Below are 22,045 nucleotides of genomic sequence, written 5' to 3' on the forward strand. Positions count from 1 at the left end.
ATCTTACTCCTTTTCTCCATTGCTCCGCATTCCAACATGAAGTGTTGAGCATACTCGACTTCAGGAACTGAACTTCTTCTGCACAGATTCAGGAGATGCCGGCATCGCAGCACCTTGAGGAGGGTTATTTTTGCTCTTGAAGTCATCCGCCATCTGCTCAAAGGTCACCCATTCGATCCCCTCATGTTTGTTAATATACTCAATAATCCTATGGAATTTTAGGATCACATAAAAGAAATTTGATAGGGGAGGGATGTGGTAACCAACCGTTCATGCATAAGTAGCACGTGGGGGCGGCCAGAAACATCTGGGTGTATAGTCATGGGAAAGACAAATTCGTCATATTCACGATAGAAATAGTCGAAGTGGTCCTGTTGGGAGATCTTAAGTATGACGTTTACGATTTATGAAATTGGTTAAATAGGGCTGTTACCTTCCAGAGATCCTCCACATCTCTTGGATTCACCCAGCCATGACTGTTCGGCGAGTTCTTGATGAACATCATTGGTGGCAAATCGTCGAGATACCAATTTCCAGGGATCTCAACCAGGCCGGTTGGCTTCCCTTGGTCCAACGGCTTCATCCACTCCTCTGCCTTTTTCGTGTAATCGATGTTTGTCCATTTGACTTCTGCGGGAAGCCAATACATCTGACAATCATGGTGGGACATTGAGTGGTCATACTCTATCCCATAGCTCAGAAGAAGCTCCGTTCCCTCCGTGCTTGTCTCCCACCACGGTGCAACGGTACCTCGAGGAGGTTTGCCGCAGAAATTGGTGAGTAGTTGGTAGGTTTTGTGAAGCACATCTCGCTGTTGCTCAAGGGTCATGTCTGTCGGGTTCTCGTGAGAGTACCCATGGAGGCCTATCTCATGACCTGCATCACGGACCATGGCACATTCCTCAGGGAAGGACTCAAGGGAGTGCCCGGGAATAAACCATGTCGCTTTGATGCCGTACTTCTCAAAAAGCTTGAGAAGTCTGCGAGTCCCATGCGTTCCTGCCCAAATGCCTGTGTGCGGATGATTAGTGGGGAATAAGTCGGGGAAAATATGTGTGAAGACATGCCTCTGCTGATATCATTGGTACTATCCTGGCCACCATAAGAGCCCAGCCAGCCAGCTACAGCGTCAATGTCAACTCCATAGCCAACAAGAACTCGTTTTTTACCCATAGTTACGATTAGATAGATGCTGCTGCCAATAGAAGTGAATATATGAACCAAGAATAGATATATAGGGTCTGTCTGGCCCAACAATATAAAAAAGGAGAGCTATTGGGCATTTATAGGGGTATCAAAGAGGGGAAAGCCCCGATTGACAACCCGTTCATCACATGTCGTGCGGGGTTACATGACGGTTGGGTGTACTACCCCATAGCAAGAGAAGTTGGAAGCTTTGCAAAGGCACAATGGTAAGCACCGAGTACATCAGCACATTACCTGCCGTGGAGCGTCCCGGACAGGTCCAGAAGAAACGGCCAAGCTTCCCCCGCCCCTGGCATTTGTGGGGCGCAAGGAGATCGACCATCCCAGCTAATAAGCGCATCGGAAGACCGGAGAGTTTACACTCGCCTTAGTTACATAAGCTGACTAATTAGTTATCCTTCGGTTTCTCTATACTCTACATGCTCTCAGTCCACTACAGAAAACTGCTGTAAGCAAAGGTGCCGTAGCCGGTGAAGCCACTCTTTTATTTTCTCACGGGCTGCATTTCTGCCCCCTAAATAGATATATCTTGTACTCACAGCCCAGCCACTCACAGAGCCCGACGCTCGCACCAAGCCCCGCGACCATGGTGCCCAGAAACCATTTCACCCGCATTCCCTCAGCCAGCGGCACAGTCCCCTCTGCGACTGCCAACAGCTATGGAGGTTCCCAGAACCCAACCCCCGCACCTCCTCCCTCTTCGGTCCGACGCAATCTTTTTCACTCCCACTTCAGTCGCAGACAACAGCCGTCAAGCACCTCATCGAGCTCCCTGTCAAGCAACCGTACGCACACCCGTACACTGACTGGTGGGGATGGGAGTGGGCTAAGCAGCGATATAAATGGGTCGTCGAAGTACCGCCTTCCAGCCGGGGCTTTGTCTCTGGGCGCCGCTGGTAACTCGATATCCGACGGGGACGATCTTGTTGTCCGTGATAAGAACGGAAGCTATAAAATTGATATGCCAATGCTGCAGCCTGGGGCTCTAGGAGAGATGGCTAGCGGTGAGAATGGCAATGCAATGGCAACGATTGGGGGTGATGAACATATGGGGCTTGGGCCTGACGGAGGGATGACCAGTGTAGACAAAGAGAGTATGTATTTTCGTTTGCATAACGATCTCTGCTGTTGAACTCGTTTCCCTGGCTGAGTGCTCCTTACCATGTCATTCTAACCTTTCTTTTCTAGAAATCGATGCCGGTATTGCCGAAATGATGCGACGCAACCGGAGCAGGCAACTGAACAGCGAGCCTTCTGGTAAGTAACGATCATCCAACTCTGCATCATCTCAATACATTTGCTGTTGTTTTTGCTCTACATTTCTAGCATGACTATCCAACCCCATCTATTTCTACGCTCAACGTGCAAAGCAACAAGAGCTAACAGTCATTTGTAGAGGTCTATCTACTTATCCAGCAAAGCTTACAAAACAGAGTAGCTTTGTTGGAAGAAGATAGGTGGATGTTCGAATCTGAACAAGAAATTCGTACATAAGCATCCAATACGCTTTGGGTCTCCATTTCATATTTTGCCGATCGGTGCGTAGTTGACTGGAAATACTGCGACTTTCTGTCTACACATCTAATCCAAATCCATCGATACTGGAGCTTCAACCTGTTTTGTGCTACCGGGTTTTGGTAAAGGTTTTGACTTAGAACCCCCACCAAAAAACATCCCCATCATATCCATCAACGGATTCGATTGTTTGGGTATTTTTATACCGAAGTACATCTCGCCGATATGAGCCAGCGCCTGGTCCCAATCTCCCGCTTCTTGAATGTATGTTGCATAATGTCTTAACAGCTGTTTGAACAAGTCTGGGCTTCCGCGCTGAATAGCCAACAACAACATATTTGTGAAATTGAGAAGCGGTAGGGACGGGTAAACGCGGATATCGTTGCTTTGACTACTCACGTCTTGCACACCTAGTGCTTGACTTGCGGGTGAAGATGACAACTGGTTCCTAAACACCATAGATGCTTTGTTGGCATTTTGAAGGTTTCCGGTGAGTAAGTATGGGAATACTGCACGAGCAGCATATATTCCTGCCGTGTGCGCATCGTCATACGTGTACCACCTATACTCTAAATTGCCCAGCACCTCTGCCGAGTCAGCGGTTCCTAAAGCTAGGTGCCGTTCCGCATCATATGCTTCGTTTTCTGATCGCCGTATCAGCGTGTTGACCACTTATAGTAAGTCGAGTCAATATCTATACCTTCAGCGTAAATAGCTCCAATAGCATGGTGTATTTCCGGGTCGCCAGTTTCGATTTCTCCGAACTTAGAGCTCCATGTTACCATTTCATTGATGTACCTCTTCCTTGTAGGCTCTTCTGGTGGGAACTCCCGTAGGATGTTGATTAGCCGCTCTATGTTCCATTTAGTTAGTACAGAATGGCAACATAGAAGAGAAAAATTCCAAATCAGGATCAAAGATATACGTGCGTTTTCTCTCATTACCAGCAGCATCTTCTGAAAGCGCCCACTCGGCTTTATTATACACATCAACCACAAGCATGATAGCAAGATCTCCACCACTCGCGGACGCCCCTTGCTGGGTTCCAGCCTTTAGTAGTGCCGTTGCGCCACCGGCGAGTATTTCTGCTGCTGCATCGTAGTTTGATTGTTTGAGATATCTGGCAGCGATAACACGGAGTTGCTGGTGGGCTTCATAGTACGCTCCGGCAGCGATCCTAACAAGGGACAGTTAGATCGAGGTTCACCAAATACACTAGGAACGCAAGCAATGGAGTGAAAAGGGCTCGATATATTGGAAGTATATCTGCAACGGGCGGTAGATGCTCATACTTTTCTTGGTGCCGGGCGATTGTCTTATCGATTCTCGAGCTCATGGTCTGAGAACAACCACAGCGCCAATGGGTTTAGGTTAGACTATCGTGTCTATGATGAATTCGGAATAACCAGGGATGAAGTAAGTAGCATAAGTGACTAGAAGGAAGAGGAAGTTAGCTGCCTCGAAAGCTCCTAAAACAGTGTCCTGAACCCAAATTGACATAAAGAGAACTAGTTAAGCCCACCTAGCTTTGGTGGTCAAATAGCAGTCGATCAGGAAAGCCCATCAGCAAGGCGCTGTGGCGGAGTGGTTAACGCGTCACACTTGAAGTCTCCAATACTTTAGGACATGTGATCCTTTCGAGGGCCAAGGTTCGAATCCTTGCGGCGTCGATTTTTTTTCCCTGTTTACTTTCATAGTTCCTTCCCCACCGGCCCCCAAGCCCGAGTGATATGGCTATGTGAACTGAAGATGCGAGTGTGGCTAGTTAGTCAACTAAATAATTAATCCACAGTGCCCATTTTCTGTATCCAGTTATGAATTCCCACATTTTTGAAATTCAACCCTCGCATAGGTTCGCCGGCTCCAACGCTGCAGTTCGTCGGCCAAAGGTTGATCTTACTATATAATCCATCCGCCCACGCTCGAACAAGATTGGCTAACTTCTTGAAGGAGATTGCATATTTTTCTTATGATGACGAGCATAATTTTCGTCTCGACGAATCATCTCTTCGATATTATTATCCTCCAAGGCTTCCTACCGACCTAAATGGAGGGTTCGAAAGTTTTGAAAAGCTAGATGATTCTCAAGATGAACATCTGGATGCATTGTTAGATACCATTATTGACCTTGAGCAAAGGACGAATGCAAAATGCGAAGGGGATGTAATTACATGGAGGGGTATGATGACCAAGGTAGCACATGAAGATGAGATATACCCCGCTCTCCACAGACCCAGCTGATGGAGATCGATGAAGTTGATGACTGCTCCGTTTGATAACTGGAATGGGTGATTGGAGCTTTCCCCGTGTTCTTGAATGATCAAGAGTGAATACTGAGAAATTCACAGGTTTGAGATGAATGCAACTTTTTTCCAGGTGGGCAACTTGTTTTCTTGTCCTTTCGAGTATCAAGCGGCTTACATTCGTTCTGCTGCTTTTGAAGGGCACAGTGTAAGTCATTGGAAGTTTCCTTAAATGCATACGATGAGTATGCTTATAGTTTCTTGGTTACTCTAGATTTATCGAAGAAAACAATGAGTATAAAAACAACCAGAAACAGGTACAGAAAGGGCAAAGAATGCCACCTGGTGCCCCGTCCCAGGAATTGATGATGTATTGGGGTATAATATAACTAATATAACTTTCGAAATTTCCAGCTAATGGATACAAATAGGATATAAATTTGAAGCATTGTCCCTCATCGACCAGCCATGGGATAAGACGTCTCGCGAAACAATTGAGTCCCGTGAAGAAAAGGTAGTAAATAATAGCTCTCAATACTGTTCCGTTGTTCGTACAGGAATAGGAAATAACAAGTTAATTCTTGGCGGAGAGGTTGATGCAGGTGAGCATTATATCGGACCCTACCTGTGTTTCGAATACTCATTCCCTGACGTAGTATGGGATTGTAAACCCGAACGGAAAGAGGACCCTATTAACTGGGTTGAATTAAAAACAACTGCAGAGATTCGGAGTGACAGAGATATCTTGAAGTACGAGCGGAAGTTGTTAAAGTTCTGGGCTCAATCGTTCCTCCTTGGGGTCCCAAAAATAATCGTCGGATTTCGAGATGAGCACGGAATTCTACGCCGACTCGAGGAGATGACCACCCACGAGATACCAGGGTCCGTTAAGAGACATGGAAGAAATTCTTGGGATGGCAACATATGCATCAATTTTACCGCTCAATTACTAGATTGTAAGCGCTCCTGCTTTTGGCGTGGAAGGCTGGAGGAACTAATGATATCAGGGTTACGGAATATAATTAGCACAGAAGGTGTATGGAGGATTAGGAAGAGAGAGAAGGCACCGGTTATTGAAGTGTTCAAACTCGAAGACACAGGTTATGGAGGAATTCTGTCGGATGCGTTCATGAATTGGCGATCTCAAAAATAATATTCACAGGAGCAATTTTGGTGAAATTGCTCTCTGAGTTGTGGCACTTGGACATCTTAAATGTTCAGCGCCGTCTTACGAACCCTTTGTGAATCTCAACGCAATGCTTTAGAACATAAAAGCGTAACATGGTCCTTTGGCTGGTTATGCTCTTCGTGGATAACGGGTACATATAAGCATACTGGCCATGTGGCAGGCAAGAAATCCATAGTGATCCGGTAAATCCGATGGTATTGTTTGCTCCTCCAATTGTTATTATGTCTGCTCATCCGGATTTGATTTCTTGGGCCTGCTGGGGTATTTCGTTTTCCGGCACCTCTTGAATGCGCTTAAAATACTCTTCCCGGTCCTTCTTCCTACTCTCCCGTTTCACTGCATTCTTGTGCTTTCTCCCTTTCATGTGAACCTTCCATTGCTCTTCAGTCATTGCTCTCGCGTTACACACCTCACAACCCATACGTTTGATCTCTATATTATCAGTTGAAGGTTGCCCATTTTGCTTTTTCATCTCAAACACCTCTTTTGCTATCTCCGACACCTCGCTTGGATGTGGGCGAGGATTTTCGGACAAGAAAGCATCCACAATCTCTTCTGCAGGCAGCCGAACCGCACTGTCCCAGCTCTTTGCCTCTGTGGAATCGAGAATATAAAGTCGATCAGTCGCGTTCGCAGCTTCCAAGGTATTCCATAATCTGCCTTGTATCCATTTAATCTGACTTCGCGCATATTGTCTTGTAGCTGATTTGACAGATTCAATGCATTCTTTTTTAAGCTTCTGGAGGTGGTCCGACGAGAAATTGCCGGCTGATAAGGCCGAGATAAAGGGATCTAGCTCCTTAAATCCAATGGATACCCAGACACCAGTTGTTCTATCAATGTGAACACCGTCTCTCTCCTTTTGTTTCAGGTGGCCAAACATATGCTGGGCCTCTGCCAGCAGCCCTTGATCGATCATCACATCTACACGGTCGTCTAATCTTTGTTGAAGGATACTTTTGTTACTATGTACCCACAAAAGAATGGTATCAAATCTCAAATGCCCAGATTTCTCTGTAGGGATAAACTCCAAACTAGGGTTGAAGTCATCATCCGTTGCCGATATTCGTTTAAGCTCAACTTTTTGTTCCTGATAAATATCGGACGCCCGACGGCCAGTTTGCAAATATATCTGTAGGGATCGTCGAATCTTCCTCTTTTCGTTAGGGTGCCAGCGTTCAGCCATAACAGGGTCAACTTCTCGTAAAGCATGTAGGAGCTCCTCTGCTGTTCCCTGTAGAATAGGCCATTTCGCATTTTCTACGACCTCGTCATACTTTCCGTCTGCATTTTCATCATCACTATTGCATCCAGAAACTAGCTGCTTGTGGAACACGATGGACTGTGTGTAATAGTGTGTGCCACCCACAAGTATGGGTAATTTTCCCCGTGCCCTTATATCTTCAATGACCTTCAGAGCACTTCTTTGGAATTGTCCAACTTTCCATGGCTCCTGGTCAATATTGATACGCGCGATTAGATGGTGTGGAATGCCCGCCCTCTCGTCAAGTGGTATTTGATTGGTAATTATAGGTAACCCCTTATACATCTGCATAGCATCTCCATTGATAATTTCTCCATTGAAGCGAATCGCTAGGTCAACCGCGAGCTGTTCTGGTATCAGCCACCAACTCCTTTAGCTAGCTTAAATGCGAGAAACAAACCTTAGACTTGCCAGTCCCCGTTGCCCCGAGGACGGTAACGAGAGGCTTCATAGAAACCCGTCGAGATGTTGTATATAATCTTAGGGGGCTGTTCAGTCTGAACATCGGACCGTTCCCCTCCGCCTTTAGAGCGCATATCTCCTGTTAACCCCGGGTTGCTGGCTAGGTTCGTTGACCGGCTTAGTCACGGACGACTGTAACCCTTCATTTAACGAGAAACAGCTCGCTTTTAACCTGATAAATAAAAATTGTTGAAAGATATCACGCCTCCCATTACAAAAGAATCTGGCATTAGCGGTCTTAGTGCGATGGCGTCAGCCGTTCCCGACTCTTCTATCCACATCACCAACCTCAACTATAAATTCCCTGATGGCACGCTAGGACTGACGAGTATTAATCTCGATCTTCCTTTGGGAAGCCGTACACTGCTAATTGGAGGTCAGGCAAGTGCATTATCTATGCTACCTGCATTTGCTTACCCCTCAAATAGCGAATGGTGCTGGCAAAAGCACACTTCTCCGACTTCTATCCGGTAAACGCCTCGCTCCGTCCGGTACCGTACTGATTGGCGGTGTCGATCCTTTCAAGGATGGTCTCGAAGGGGTAACATATCTTGGTGTTGAATGGGTTTTGAACCCTATTGTGCGGACAGATATCGACGTTCCTACTCTTCTCGCATCAGTCGGAGGAGACCACTACCCAGAGCGACGAGATGAATTGGTTGAGATGCTTGACATAGATCTATCATGGCATATGCATGCCGTCTCAGACGGCGAAAGGCGTCGTGTTCAGCTAGCTATGGGTTTATTACGGCCATGGAATCTACTTCTTCTGGATGAGATTACAGTGGACCTAGATCTACTAAGCCGAGCAAATTTTCTGGAGTTTCTGAAAAGAGAGACAGAGACTCGACCATGTACGATCGTATACGCGACCCATATTTTGGATAACCTTGCCCAATGGCCCACGCATCTAGTCCACATGCACATGGGCAAAGTTAGAGACTCCGGAGCATTCGAGAAGTTCCACGCCGGAAACAAAAACGTATCGGAGAATAGTCGACTAGGGGAAATCGTCATGGAGTGGCTAAAGCAAGATTTAAAGGAAAGAGGCCCACGGCCGGGACGACCAAGCGAGAGTCAACCAGACCCGGGTTATAACATGGAGATTTGACCGGAGAGCATATGACGAGGCATTCACTGCCTTATGAGTCTAAACAAGGTCACCTCTACCCTTAACGGTGAGGCGAATCCTATAACTTTAGATTAAGGCTTCAACGCACAGAAGATTCGGCTTTTTATAGACGATCTAGTCTTCTTTTTGTTTTTGAAATCAAAGAAATACACTACCGTACTATCGTGGAAAACCCCAAACATCATATACACGGACGGAAGAATCTTCGCTAGCAACAGCTATCTGGTATAAGTCTGTTTTGGAGTCTTCATTCGCTATAGAAATCGGCCGCCATGATAGTCGTGTGATTGCCCTCGACGGGCTCTCAGACTTTGGTATTTCTGCGCTCTTTCCAGGTGTGAAACTATCGGAGGAAATTTCATGCAGCATTACTCTCCCAGTATCATCTCCAATAGCCAGACATAACCGACCCTCCACAATTTTCGGTAGGAAATCGATTGCCGTGACGGGATGAGGAATGGCAATAGTGCACTTGCAAACGAAAGTGGTTTCTTCGCGAGCCCATATTTTCACTGATCTATCTCTCCCGGCAGTTGCAAAAACCCCTGTTGGATGCGGCGCCCAATTTGCACTAAGTATCATCCGTGAATGCGCCTTGAGGTTCGAAGTCCAGAGTTTGTACGCCATTTTATCGGACACATCCCGTTTAAATATCGCCCATTGACGATCACGCCCAACGCTTAGAAGGAATTGATCGTCGCTAGAAAATTGAAGAGAAGTAATTGTTAATGAGTGAGCGGTAAGTGGTGGGCGAATTTCACGCCATGTTTCAGCGTTGTATAAGCGAATCACGGCGTGGTCTATTGAGCTAGCTTTGCATGCAGTTGCTATAAGGAGCCGGTCGTTGCTTGCGGCAACAGCTGAGATTTCGTAACCATGGCCGTAGAGCTTCTCGTGTTCGGGCCAGAGTGTATGCCTGGCTAAGTGATCTTCCAGAGGAGGCCGATGGAGATCGAGCTGGATAACTGGTCGAGGCGCCTCGCCCTCCATTCCGTTTGTTTCATTTTCATTCTCACTGTTCATATCTGATTCATCCACAGCCTTGTTTGAGAGCCCTAGAACTGGTATATTTGCGGCTTCGGCCATTTCATCTTGCGATGCTTGCTTGAAGCCAGACAGCTGTTCCAGCAGCAGTGCTATTGACTTTGTCTCGCTAAAAACTCTCAGGAGCTTTTCATCTGCGCCAGACACAAACCTCCGAGGCCCAAGAGATGCTAGACAATTTAGATCATATCCATGAATTTGAGGTCTCGAGAATTCATGCCAGGAGCTATGGCTGTTATGTTGCCAAGGTGCATGCAGTCTTGTTGTCTGATCGCCACTTGTTGACAACAAGTACCCTCCACTTGGTTCCCAGACAACATCGTTAACTGATTTCACATGCCCTGTAATACCCAAAACCTGAGCCCATGCGTCCGCGTCGCTTTTATACTCCCAGGATCTCCAACTTCCAGTACGTCCCAGGCATATGACCCTATTCCCATCCGGGGACCAAAGCCCAATCCAAAAACCCCCAGCGCTGCCGGTTGCCGTGGTAGATCCTTTCTGGACGCTGATTTCTCCCATTCTTGAGCCTGAAAACCAAACACCTGACACAGCGTCACACTCCCATATTACCAAAGAATTGTCAGCTGATGAGGACATTAACTGAGGCCTTTGGGAATTCGGATTCCATGCGATTGAATATATCCAATCTTCATGGCCAAAGAGTAAGGCTTCAAAGGTGATGGAGTACTTCGTTCCAGCGACTTCAAAAGAGTGTGCCTTATTCGATAAAGTATGGTCCACAGCTCCTAGTATCGGGCCTTCAGCACTTGTAGATACTGAGCTAGCTGTGTTACCTGGATGGACTCTCCATAGACGAATGTACTTGTCCTGGCTAGCAGAGGCAAGGAGAAAATCTTCGCTTCCAGGAAGGTTAACATCAGTAAAAGCAAGAGCCCTTATCCAACCCTCATGTCCAGTCAATGTAGCTTTCAGTTCAAACTTTGATGAATTCTGTGCGACAAAGATCTGTACAATGCTTCTTGTTCCACCTACAGCAAGCACAAGCTGTCCCCCATCTAGCTTCCTTAATGCCAATGCAAGAGGGAAGTAATGGGGTTTGAGGGTGATAGTATCCAGTAGACTAGCTGAGACCGTCTCTAAACCCTTTGTATCAATAGCCCAGGTCTTTATTGTCCCATCCGCAGCACCGGACACAAAAATATCAGACCCTCTCGCGCAAGCAATGCAATTTATAGAGTTTTCGTGGCCCTGGAGTGTGGTAGCTAGTGTAAAGGTGCGGAAATTGGTATCGGGCCTCCATATCTTTATATTTCGATCAGTTGAGCCCGAAATGAGCAATGGCGTTTTGGAGTCGCCGTTCAATGGCGTACAAAAGCGGATGGCATTCACTTTGTCGGTATGGCCTACTAGAAGCGCATGCACTCCACGATGATATGGATCCTAGAGGCTGAATAAGCATGTGAATTTAAATTCTCGGAAAATGCCATGAAATTATACAGCAGGATCCCAAAGCGCGACATTATCATGGGCTCCATACGCGACAAGGCCTGACAGCTGGTCCCAATCAGCTGCGGCGGGGTGCCTATTGCCCCCGACGCTGATATACTGGGTATTAAAAGACACCATGAATAAAAATTAGAGGGAGCCAATCAAAGAATTAATTGGGATATTATAACATATAAAGTGTAATGGTAGTGAGGATGGGCGTTGACAAGAATGACATTGGAGGAGATTATTGTAGCGCCAAGAGATACCGACCTTATCGATAAGAGACTTTCTTCCCCGCAGAATCACTTTTTGGCGACTTCCGAGCGATCAAGAAATAAAAGACAACTCAAAAACTCCCTTATTGGAAAGGGTGGCTTAATTCGAGTGTAATGGGATCTCATGCGATGGAGAATATTGACGTTCAACCCTCTTTGGCTATAACGGTAGAATTCACGTTCGTATTCTTGAATTTAGCCACTTGTACGTTGAAAAAAACTAATGTAAAGCGCTTCAGCGGAGGATTAGAAATGTTATTTTCAAATTGCCGTAAACATACGATTACCCTACCGTCGACGAACCCAAATGGCGATCCGTCAAACATTGCTTTTCTGATACAGCACCTTTGCGAAAATGTTATGAAAGATAGTAGGAAAGAACTCTTTGTTCTGGACGACTCTGTGTAATACTATCTGCATACCTTGATTCACCTAATAAAATCTTGGAATGACTACTGACTTCTAAAAACCAACAGACGCCCAGGAATACTTGTGCTCATAAACGATGCAGACTGGGAACTAGAAGGCGAAGAAGAATACCAGATACAGTCTGGAGATAACATCCTATTTGTATCAACGCTACATGGAGGGTAGCTCTGGAGAACTGTATTGAAAACAAATCTTTAGTGGAGATCGTGATACAGTTTTCGAATTGACGAAAGTCGAAAACACGGCGTTCAGACGAATATTTACACAACATCCTCAACATGAAGTTGTGAGATCCGCTCAGGGTTTCGAGGTGTTCTTAGGCCACTTTGTGGAGTCCCTCCCCTTGTCAAAGTACCAGCGGAACCGTCGGTTATTGGGGAGACGGAGCCACTTGGTGGTACTGGTATTTTGATGTCTTCGGGTGACCCGGGAATTATCTCTGGAGGGAGATCCGGCACATGTATCCTTTTAGCTTCATTACTGTAGCTTGCGGGTATAATCTATAAGTAAAATACCATCAGTCATATTGCATTAAGGGAAGTTAAAAATAGGGAATTACCTCAATGATTTCATCACGAGGGAAAGACAAGAAAGGGATATCAGCAGCGTTACAAGCCATCAGGTATCCGTACAACACGCGTAAAACACTCTCGTGTGCGATGATGAGGAGGTCGTTTCTCTCACGTTCTAGCTCGAGGATGATGGGCTCAAGGCGAACGGCGAGGTCATGGTACGACTATGGATAACTTGTTCAGTGGCAGCTAATAATAGAATTTAAAACTCCGAACTCACCTCTGCCCTGGGATAACGATGATGGTAGGGGTCCAAGTCATGCTGGATTACCTCATCGGGGAATTCCTCTCGAATTCGACGTTCCGACATCTTTTCACAGACACCAGGGTTAAGCTGACTTAACTGGGATCTATGCCGCGTTTTAAACCCTTTTCTGTGTAAAATCTGCGCCGTTTCAATTGTTCTGCGTCTGGTAGAAGTCCAAACAATTAGAGGCCGCATCTGTCCCTCCAAGTCTCCTTGTTCAATGGCCGTCTGCCGTTCATCTTCACGATGCTCAAGAAGTCGCTGCGTCATTTTGCGAGCATAATCTTCACCTTGAGGAGAAAGTGAAGCATCTGCCTTATATGAGTCTGCTTCCAGAGATGTCCCAGCCTAAATAAGAGAATTTAGGAAAAGCTACCAAGAGCAGAGAAGTGTTAACATACCCGTGCAAAATATGTGCGTCTGTTTTGAATATGTAGATTCAACAGATAGAAAATAATCCGGTGATGGAGGTACCCGAAGCTGCAATTGTTGATCATCATCTTGTCACCAGCGTTGATCATCTATCATATTCTGATTAGTTCAGCTCAAAAAAGCATACTACAGACCCAAACCTTTATGTAATTTAAATCTTTTTCTTCCATAGTTTGGAATTGTGGTATGCGCGCTGAAATCCTTGACAAGTAATCCTTTACTGCGTCCTTGGGGTCCCATCCTTTATACTATAATTCACAACATCAGCTTCAGTCTAATGTTAAGAAGCCGGATTCAACTCACATCAGGCGATGAGATCTTGACTCTTTGCACGTTTTCTTCTATGATTTTTTCATCGTCACACCACGACTCAAGAAAAAGAGTCTAAAAATATTAGTAAGGGGATTCATATCATAGCGTTTGGTTTGCCTTACCTCCATGCCATATTTGCCAAACTCCTTCGCTAACGATCTTCGGCCAGCTGCAATCGGATTGACGGCATCGTATATGGCAACTTGGCCGTTTTCGTCACTCAAGAAATGATATATGTCATCCCTGCATTTTTTTACAATTTTCTGTCTGAGAAGAACAGATGATGCGGAGGCTAGAAAGGGAGCTGTAAGCATAAGATGGACTTCAATACTAGTAGAAGCAAAGTATACTGTTGTCGACAAGAAGCGGGTATTTTTTAAGGCACTAATGGCCTCAAGACAACATCAAAAATAACAAGCATACTTACCCTTTACGAAGAAATAATCTTCAGGCAAATCTTGTCCTGGGCCCACGGTAGCGCGCCGATAATCCCCGAGGTGAAAAATACGGGTTTTGACCCCAAGCCTTTATCAAAGAATGAGAATGGATGGTGAAGGTAATATTAAGGACGAACATACCAACGTAGGTATCGAGCAATAGCTACAGAAATATGACTAGACCTCGCCTTTAGTCAAACGAAGGATACAGAAAATTGAAGTACTAACGTTTTGCCTCTTGCTGGTAAGCCAACAGTGATAATCACGATTCGCCCCGAGTGAAATAGACGGCCAGACTCTGTGCTGTACAGTTGTGCTGGAGCAATTTCTGGCTTATCAGGGAGATCGTGTATAGCATCCACAAAGGTGCTAGACTTGCGGCGAAAACGAGGCGAACTCGCAACAACATCCGGATTTCTAGTAGTGGTTAGAAGTATTCATGGAAGTCCAAGCATCCTAGAAATATCTACAGCCATCATAAACCCCTTTAAGGAACCAAATAAGGATAGTGCAGATGATTTATACTCACAAATGGGCATCCATTATGAACTAACTAATGCTTCAGGCACAAGCTAAAGGGAAATAAAGAGGGGGATTCGTCAAGGAGGCAGGATTAATGAAGGCATATATATAGCAGCGTGAACACGACTAAGCTATGTTTACAAGAGGCAGTACGCAAACAAGGGTTCCAGGGCGATAATCACAATAGTTGGCGCTTTGCGCGAACCCCTTGTCAATGCAAGGCGGGTAGGGGATAATGTTGTCCTCAGGTAGTGAGGGTTTTGGGCATCACCGGCTGCATTGGGGGCCACACACAATATCTGCAAATATCAGGCAGAATCGATAAGGGACAGCAAAGCAATCGCGCTTTAGCTGAACAATGCACCAGATCATAGCAGAATACCCAAGTGGGGACATCAGAGACGGTTACTAGGCACGAGAGCAGCGACAGGTAGGGCCAAAACGGGGTTAGCGGCCGGTCGTATGAACTGCCTTGGCATTCGTGCTTTCGTAAGCCGCGGCCGGAGAAAACCCAGCTCCGGTGATAGCGACCTGCTTTTTCTGCAGATGTGAAAGCTGCATTGTTGCTGGTCACCCACTCCTTGCCCATTCCACAGCAGTGGTTAACGTTCAAGCGCCAGAAGCTGGGAGTCGCTTGTGGCCATTGATACAGGGCTTCTAGCACAGCAAGAAAGCCAACTCCCCCTCTTCAGCGGCCTTTTTCTCCTTCAATTCGATCTGGACATTCACCACCATGGCGGACTTCAGCTCTTCCCTCGGCCTCGTCACTGACAATGCGGTGGCTTCCTTTCTCAGAGACGCCTACGATGCATTTTCGGAACGCAGGAAAACACTTGGGTTAACAAACCCTGGAACAGTGGAGAATGTTGGCCGTGAAGTGCAGAAAGATGTTTTGCTCTCCGCTTTCATGTTCACCGGCCTACGTGCAGATTTAACCAAAGTCTTTGGTGTCTCCCCACTGTTTCGAATTTCGCATGCATTTGCAATGGGCTCACAAGGCAATCTGCCGCCTTACGCGTTTTCGACAATGTTTGGAACACCCGACGTAAGTTGCTAATTCTGTTGAATCTTGGTTAATGGAAGTACGATCAGCATAGCCTAACTTATTGCTAGGTTCTCATGCAAGGTAATATTGGTAGCGACGGAGCTCTTAACGCTGTCTGCAATTATCGCTGGAATTCCGCCTTGGTCACGAAGGTTAACGCCCAGATAGCCCACGGAGCTTCCCAGGGTCTTTTACAAATCGACAATGATTATACCGGCTCAGATTTCTCCGCGTCTCTCAAGACATTCAATCCGTCGTTCCTTGACGGAAGCCCTACAGGAATATACATTGGAAGCTATTTGCAGTCTATAACCCCAGGCTTGGCTTTGGGTTTGGAGGCGATGTGGCAGCGGGCAGGGCTCAGTGCCCGTCCTGAAACCGCAATTTCGTACTGCGCCAGATACAAAGGCCAGGACTGGATTGCAAGTGCTCAACTACAGGCTCAAGGAGCAGTCAATGCGTCTTATTGGAGGAAGCTATCCGACAAAGTAGAGGCGGGTGTTGATTTAAACCTACAATTCTCACCAAGTGGCAATCCTATGATGGGCGGTAGCCTCAAGAGAGAAGGAAATGCGACTGTAGGTGCAAAGTATGAATTCAGGGCATCCACATTCCGAGCTCAGCTTGATAGCTCCGGCAAGATAGGCTGTCTTCTTGAGAAGAGAGTTGCCATGCCGATTTCTTTAACCTTTGCAGGAGAGATCGACCAGGTTAAGGTAAGTTACTGCCTAGAAAACCGTACCTTGTGGTTCTATTCTAAGTCTCTGGTAAATAGCAACAAGCCAAAATCGGCCTCGCCGTCTCGTTCGAAATGGCGACAGAAGAGTTGATGGAGCAGCAAGAAAGCGGCGAGCTAGGAAACACCGCAACCCCACCGTTCTAATGGCAATATTGGCATATCATGACGCAGTCAGCATGAGCCCGAGTGAAACCAGCCAGAAGCCTTTTGATACCTATCTACCGGACCCGTCATTCCATTCGGTGCTTTTAATAACGATATCCTGATACATACTCCACAGCATCTCATTTTTACCTTTCTCCTTGTGTATTTGTGCGAGGCGGTTATAACTGGCGCAGCAGGAAATCTCCTTGTATAGACGACCTCCGTATCATGGTCCACATTTGTCTGTATTTCTTTTTCACTTTTTTTTTGCATACCGAAGCACCATTTCGTTTAATTCGGCCGAACTGATGGGTATAGGACAGCTATGGACTTGATGCCAATGGGCTACTCAATGCACACTCTTGAGGGGTCTCAAGGGTGAAGGTGATTTGATTTAGAGGAGCGGTTTGTAAAAATAGCTTGGATGATGACAGCAAAATGGACTAGTATTCGCACTTTTTCATAAGAACCCAGTCTCTTCGCTGAAATTGTCCAAACCTATTTTCGTTTCCCCATACTTCGCAAAGTCTTGAGGAATCTGATAGGTTAGCTATCGATAAGGGCTTTGAAAATCACGTGCCGAGACGCGTTTATCACGCCGCGTCCTCAGCGAAAGTCGCATCATTTGAAGTCAAGCTATATAGGCTTAAGCGTATTTTGAAAATGGTACAGGCGGAATCTTCTCACGCTGTCGCCAAAAACGCGCAGCGCGTCAATACTGCGGGTACACCTTCAGACTATGAGCTACCATGGTAAGTATCGAGCTTCTCCCCAATCCAAGCCCCGCCATTGACCCGACCAATGTATATAGGGTAGAGAAATATAGACCGATTTTGCTTGACGATGTCGTTGGAAATACAGAGACTATCGAGAGACTTAAGATAATCGCCCGAGATGGCAATATGCCTCATGTTATTATTTCTGGAATGCCGGGAATCGGAAAGACAACGTCCATTTTATGCTTGGCAAGACAAATGCTAGGGGATACTTACAAGGAGGCCGTATTGGAGCTCAATGCTAGTGATGAACGAGGTATCCTTTGCAAAGGAGTTGTTATCTTGACAAAATTGGACGACTGTTGACAGTCTTAGTTAGGTATTGACGTTGTTAGAAACCGAATCAAGGGATTTGCTCAAAAGAAGGTGACTCTCCCTCCTGGAAGGCATAAGCTGGTAATTCTGGATGAGGCGGATAGGTGTGGCCTTTTCCTATCTTTTTACTCCTTCTAAACGCGGTTCTGACCGAACGTGGATAGTATGACATCTGGGGCACAACAAGCCCTGCGACGCACTATGGAGATATACTCTGCGACTACCAGATTTGCCTTTGCATGCAACCAATCGAACAAAATTATAGAGCCACTTCAATCCCGTTGCGCCATATTACGCTATTCTCGGCTAACGGACGCGCAAGTCGTCCAGAGACTCATGCAAATATGTGAGGCAGAAAGTGTAAAACACTCCGACAATGGAATTGAAGCCCTTGTATTTAGTGCTGAAGGAGATATGCGCCAAGCAATAAACAATTTACAAAGCACCTGGGCTGGTTTTGGATTTGTAAGTGGTGACAATGTTTTCAGGGTGGTCGATAGTCCGCATCCCGTCAAAGTCCAGGCTATGATTAAAGCTTGTTATGAGGGCAAAATTGATGCTGCATTGGACGCACTATCAGAATTATGGTACGTTTGTTCCTCGATTTTTTCTGCCTTAAAGATATGCAAAAGTTTGGCTGTAACTAAAATTGTTTCTTCGCAGGGAGCTGGGGTATTCATCGCATGACATTATTTCAACTATGCTGCGCGTTACTAAAACAATTCCGACCCTTTCAGAGCACTCGAAGCTTGAGTTTATAAAAGAAATTGGCTTTGCACACATGCGCATCCTAGAGGGCCTACAGACTTTTGTACAGCTCAGCGGTTGTGTAGCGAAATTATCCAAGATCAACATGAAGCCAGAACTTTTCAAGCCATCGAAAGGATGAAAGACAGAAACCTAATATTTTGAAAATTCAGAATTTATTTATACAACCAGCCATAGGGTTCATATCATTCGGCTGGAAGCTCTGAAAGCAGACAGAACGCCAGGATATCTGCCCTTGGCAAATCCAGTTACAGCAAATACGAAGAGGGCGCACTGATGTTTAAGTCCAGAAAGGCGGCTGGGAGTGGGACTGGTTTTTCCAGGGCGTTTCTTCGGCTTGTTAGGGCACTACACTGTCATAGATGCGCGCTATTCAGGGTTTGCTAATAAAAGGGCCTGAAGGTATAGTGCCATAAGCCACCAAGAACTGATGTCTCACTGTTCGTTTCATTTGCCCCAGCCCACTGGTGGTTCTTCCATTCCTTTTTTGACCTCCCAGTATTCCCAGAGGTCCCTGCACATCCCTTCCTCGGTGAATTTCAGTAGTAAAACGCCTGGCAAGGAAACGGGTCCCTTCTCCGGGTCCACCATTGTAGTCCACCATTCCACTGCCACCCGACTGGAGCCACTCGGCCCGCTCCCGGAGACGATGGGGTTCCCCATTCTAACTTTTACCTCTTTCTGGCGGCCTGCGGTCTCGTCCCAATAGAGCTGGATAGCTTCACGGCCGACATGGGGCTCGCGGAAGATGAAGGAGCGATATGAAGCGTCGGGGGAGAAGAGACAACTGATTTCATACGTACTGCTGGTTTCCCATGCATGAGCGTAGCGTTTGATCCATTGCTCAGGAGTCATGATCAATATAACTTGATACTAAATCTGACCAGTTTCACATCAAAATATATCCAGTCTGTTCAGAGATCTGGTCTGTTTAGGGCCTGTCAGGTTTTTGAGGCAAATCAATCGAACCCAGGTGGTTGTCTTATTCATCATATCCAGAGTCCAGCTTCCAATGGAAGTTTAGTGACGTGAAATGAACATTTGGTATAGTAATTATCGACAAAAGCGAACCAGAACCGTGGACACGATGGTGTGGCAACGCTGGCTGACCTCTAGTGGTGACGATGACAACAGCATAAACGCAATTGACTCGTATAAATACTCAGTACATACATAACCACCCCTCACTCGGTGGCCAGCCCGAGGTTTGGTCTCCGTCGATTCCCGTGGTTTTCTATACTACTCCATGCTCCGTTGAGAAAAGAACAATGATACTAACACATGCGCAGTCGTCAGCCTTGGAAGGTAGGCGGCTCGCTCTTCCAGAATTCCATCGAAAAATTCCCGCGCCACCTGATTCTTCGTCCGCCAATGGGCGGGGAGACGGACACCATGCCTCCAGAGGTTGGGAATGCCGAAGCAGTAGTGAAAGCTGGGCCCGACTGTGGGAGACGTCACCTACTTACCTCTGCAGGGCGTGGCATTCAAAGCGGGAGCTCTGCCCGTCTGCATTTGCAGCGAATGGTGTTTTGAATCATCGCAGGGTCTTTAACTTACCCACGCATCAGCAATCTTGGGATGAGATGCTGACACAGGGTTCAATTTGATCTGAAGCAATTGGTCGAGGCTGCGACCTGGCTTCAACAACGCCTGGGAGACCTTTTATTACATGCCGTGAGTTTTACTACCTTTCGGAGTGGAGCACAAGGGCTTTGCAGCCTCCACATAGGGGTATTCAAAGACCGAGCTCCGCGGAAAGATGTCCTAGTTCATGGAGTGCTGCAGCAGCTTCTTGGAGTGGGTGAAGGAATACTCTCGCAGCAAGCGGATATAGAAGAGGAATTGGAGGGTAGGCAAAACTGATCAGAATAAAATGTCGAGAAAAGCTTGTGACTACTCTGTACCTTGATAATTGATGGGTAGGAGGAGCCCAGCCGTCCAAATAACGCGCGGCTATCATCGCAATGAGACATCAGGCAACAAATGGCGCCGCCTTTTTCCTAGCATCCGAGGAATGGAGCACGCCTGGCCGTTTCGAATAAAACTTACTAGGGAGGCATATTGGGTCAAGTCTTGATCACAACCCATTGTCGATACATTGGATCAGGCCTGTCCCAAGACCAAGCCGGAATTGCCGCCCATTAGTAGCTAACTAGCTAAGGGGCAGGCAAGTGGTAGTTACTGAACTGACTACTCCGTACGGAGTAGTTAACTACGCTATATTTCGACTCTCCACGACATCCATTTTGGCAAACTCGGCGTCACCAGTCCTACTCCATATCTCCTTCGTCCTTCCCCCTGGCCTGCAAAAGCAAATAATTATACACGGGAATGCTGTTTTGGCGATGTTCCATGCGAGCGTCAATGCACCTCGCGACTCGAATAGCTGCCATTTGAGTTGGGATCGATAGCAGCCACTAAAAATGGCGATCTGGTCAGGGGCTTCCTAGATCCTGAGATTCTTCGGTTCGTGGAGGCTCGGCCCGGCATCGAACCAGCGTTGAGACGGGGAGTGTATTATTGCGCCAAAACTTCTTCGTGCCGCTCTCTTGTTCCCAGGCCGCACATGAATTCTGTACCACTCTGTACAGATTATGGATGCAATGCATGTGCACTCTATACGGAGTACGGAGCAGGAAAGTGTTCGCTAGAAACCTTAGGCTTGAATATGCGGGACAACGTTCAAGCCCACAGAGCCAAAATTTATGTGGAATCTTCCGTTTCAGTGGCTATAACGGAGTGAACACGGCATTCGGCGCGCTCCATGATATTACACTTCAGGGTAGCGATGGCCTGGCCTGGCTCTGCCAGGCCCTGCAAACCTTCGGCCCACTATCGACTTCTGCAGGTTTATATGCAGGGAGACCTGGCTGAAACATACAGACATCTCTCTAGTCTGACGGCTCGGTGCGAGGGCGGAAGGACACGAATCACGGCTTGTTGTTGGCGGTGCGCTAGTTGTCGCGGCGGCGTGGCTTTTCGTCGCAGCAAAAGGCGCCGTCGTTAAAATATTCAAGTTGTAAGAGCTGCCCACCAGTGGCGGCTGATGATCCTGGGCTTTTTGCTGGCCCGCCAACGTTGCTGTTCTTCTTGCGAGCCGTCAGGTCCGGCTTGGCCTAATAAAACTCCCTTTCACCGGCTGTGGCGCTGGAAATTTTGGACATCAGCCAGACCGGCCCATTGCACACTCTCACACGTCGTCGCAGGCGAATTCTTGCGATCGCCAAACACTACGGAGTACTAAGTAACTAGTTTTCTATTCGACCACCTTGTCGGCGTTTAGTCGCCTCCAGAACTTCGCTTGCCTAGGTGTTGCTCTACCCGTCTCGACATGCCTGTTAGTTACTCCATGCAAGCAACGCTAGGGTACAAGTATTAATCTCTAGCCTTGACGGCCTGTGCCCCAGATTTACCTGTATGACCAATCAGATTCTTCGACCCTGGTTCGAGGTGGCGCTTTGGCCCCGGCACCCTTTTAAGTCCTGGCCGGTAGGCCGGGTTTTTGGAGTAAAAGATCAATTGTAC

The 22,045-nt window shown here is 46.8% G+C and overlaps 11 protein-coding genes and 1 non-coding gene across 12 annotated transcripts; 6 read left to right on the forward strand and 6 right to left on the reverse strand.

Moving 5' to 3' along the window:
* Positions 1-60: 60 nt before the first annotated feature.
* Positions 61-1,173, reverse strand: LOZ57_000451 (uncharacterized protein; the record flags this gene model as incomplete). The annotated part of the gene is made up of 4 exons (XM_049249553.1): positions 61-208; positions 268-371; positions 434-1,011; positions 1,089-1,173. 4 exons carry the CDS (start codon positions 1,171-1,173, stop codon positions 61-63), a joined length of 915 nt encoding a protein of 304 aa, XP_049111747.1.
* A 619-nt stretch (positions 1,174-1,792) lies between these two features.
* On the forward strand, positions 1,793-2,700 carry LOZ57_000452 (uncharacterized protein; the record flags this gene model as incomplete). The annotated part of the gene is made up of 3 exons (XM_049249554.1): positions 1,793-2,300; positions 2,395-2,463; positions 2,603-2,700. 3 exons carry the CDS (start codon positions 1,793-1,795, stop codon positions 2,698-2,700), a joined length of 675 nt encoding a protein of 224 aa, XP_049111748.1.
* Positions 2,701-2,787: 87 nt separating this feature from the next.
* LOZ57_000453 (uncharacterized protein) lies at positions 2,788-4,057 on the reverse strand (the record flags this gene model as incomplete). Its single annotated transcript, XM_049249555.1, has 4 exons — positions 2,788-3,365; positions 3,422-3,574; positions 3,666-3,898; positions 4,014-4,057. 4 exons carry the CDS (start codon positions 4,055-4,057, stop codon positions 2,788-2,790), a joined length of 1,008 nt encoding a protein of 335 aa, XP_049111749.1.
* A 234-nt stretch (positions 4,058-4,291) lies between these two features.
* LOZ57_000454 lies at positions 4,292-4,391 on the forward strand. Its single transcript has one exon. It is a non-coding gene; the product is annotated as a tRNA-Ser (tRNA).
* A 144-nt stretch (positions 4,392-4,535) lies between these two features.
* On the forward strand, positions 4,536-6,117 carry RAI1 (decapping endonuclease targeting mRNA; the record flags this gene model as incomplete). Its single annotated transcript, XM_049249556.1, has 7 exons — positions 4,536-4,595; positions 4,672-4,914; positions 5,178-5,209; positions 5,239-5,342; positions 5,396-5,566; positions 5,621-5,920; positions 5,972-6,117. The coding sequence occupies 7 exons, from the start codon at positions 4,536-4,538 to the stop codon at positions 6,115-6,117; spliced, it is 1,056 nt and encodes a 351-aa protein (XP_049111750.1).
* Positions 6,118-6,382: 265 nt separating this feature from the next.
* Positions 6,383-7,868, reverse strand: tit1 (tRNA dimethylallyltransferase, mitochondrial; the record flags this gene model as incomplete). The annotated part of the gene is made up of 2 exons (XM_049249557.1): positions 6,383-7,762; positions 7,818-7,868. 2 exons carry the CDS (start codon positions 7,866-7,868, stop codon positions 6,383-6,385), a joined length of 1,431 nt encoding a protein of 476 aa, XP_049111751.1.
* Positions 7,869-8,125: 257 nt separating this feature from the next.
* On the forward strand, positions 8,126-8,990 carry CAF16 (CCR4-NOT regulatory complex component; the record flags this gene model as incomplete). Its single annotated transcript, XM_049249558.1, has 2 exons — positions 8,126-8,255; positions 8,308-8,990. The coding sequence occupies 2 exons, from the start codon at positions 8,126-8,128 to the stop codon at positions 8,988-8,990; spliced, it is 813 nt and encodes a 270-aa protein (XP_049111752.1).
* Positions 8,991-9,170: 180 nt separating this feature from the next.
* On the reverse strand, positions 9,171-11,645 carry ELP2 (Elongator subunit elp2; the record flags this gene model as incomplete). Its single annotated transcript, XM_049249559.1, has 2 exons — positions 9,171-11,459; positions 11,517-11,645. 2 exons carry the CDS (start codon positions 11,643-11,645, stop codon positions 9,171-9,173), a joined length of 2,418 nt encoding a protein of 805 aa, XP_049111753.1.
* Positions 11,646-12,471: 826 nt separating this feature from the next.
* LOZ57_000459 (uncharacterized protein) lies at positions 12,472-14,754 on the reverse strand (the record flags this gene model as incomplete). The annotated part of the gene is made up of 11 exons (XM_049249560.1): positions 12,472-12,711; positions 12,771-12,947; positions 13,004-13,378; positions 13,432-13,551; positions 13,603-13,710; positions 13,766-13,846; positions 13,897-14,104; positions 14,198-14,299; positions 14,353-14,388; positions 14,440-14,628; positions 14,741-14,754. 11 exons carry the CDS (start codon positions 14,752-14,754, stop codon positions 12,472-12,474), a joined length of 1,650 nt encoding a protein of 549 aa, XP_049111754.1.
* Positions 14,755-15,466: 712 nt separating this feature from the next.
* Positions 15,467-16,661, forward strand: TOM40 (translocase of outer mitochondrial membrane; the record flags this gene model as incomplete). The annotated part of the gene is made up of 3 exons (XM_049249561.1): positions 15,467-15,778; positions 15,847-16,494; positions 16,554-16,661. The coding sequence occupies 3 exons, from the start codon at positions 15,467-15,469 to the stop codon at positions 16,659-16,661; spliced, it is 1,068 nt and encodes a 355-aa protein (XP_049111755.1).
* Positions 16,662-17,324: 663 nt separating this feature from the next.
* Positions 17,325-18,641, forward strand: RFC4 (replication factor C subunit 4; the record flags this gene model as incomplete). Its single annotated transcript, XM_049249562.1, has 5 exons — positions 17,325-17,413; positions 17,473-17,693; positions 17,757-17,856; positions 17,917-18,339; positions 18,416-18,641. The coding sequence occupies 5 exons, from the start codon at positions 17,325-17,327 to the stop codon at positions 18,639-18,641; spliced, it is 1,059 nt and encodes a 352-aa protein (XP_049111756.1).
* Positions 18,642-18,967: 326 nt separating this feature from the next.
* LOZ57_000462 (uncharacterized protein) lies at positions 18,968-19,375 on the reverse strand (the record flags this gene model as incomplete). Its single annotated transcript, XM_049249563.1, has 1 exon — positions 18,968-19,375. The coding sequence occupies one exon, from the start codon at positions 19,373-19,375 to the stop codon at positions 18,968-18,970; it is 408 nt and encodes a 135-aa protein (XP_049111757.1).
* Between the last annotated feature and the right edge of the window lie 2,670 nt (positions 19,376-22,045).

This window comes from Ophidiomyces ophidiicola (genome assembly GCF_022830035.1).
Source record: "Ophidiomyces ophidiicola strain CBS 122913 chromosome Unknown scaffold_1, whole genome shotgun sequence".
NCBI lineage: Eukaryota > Fungi > Ascomycota > Eurotiomycetes > Onygenales > Onygenaceae > Ophidiomyces > Ophidiomyces ophidiicola.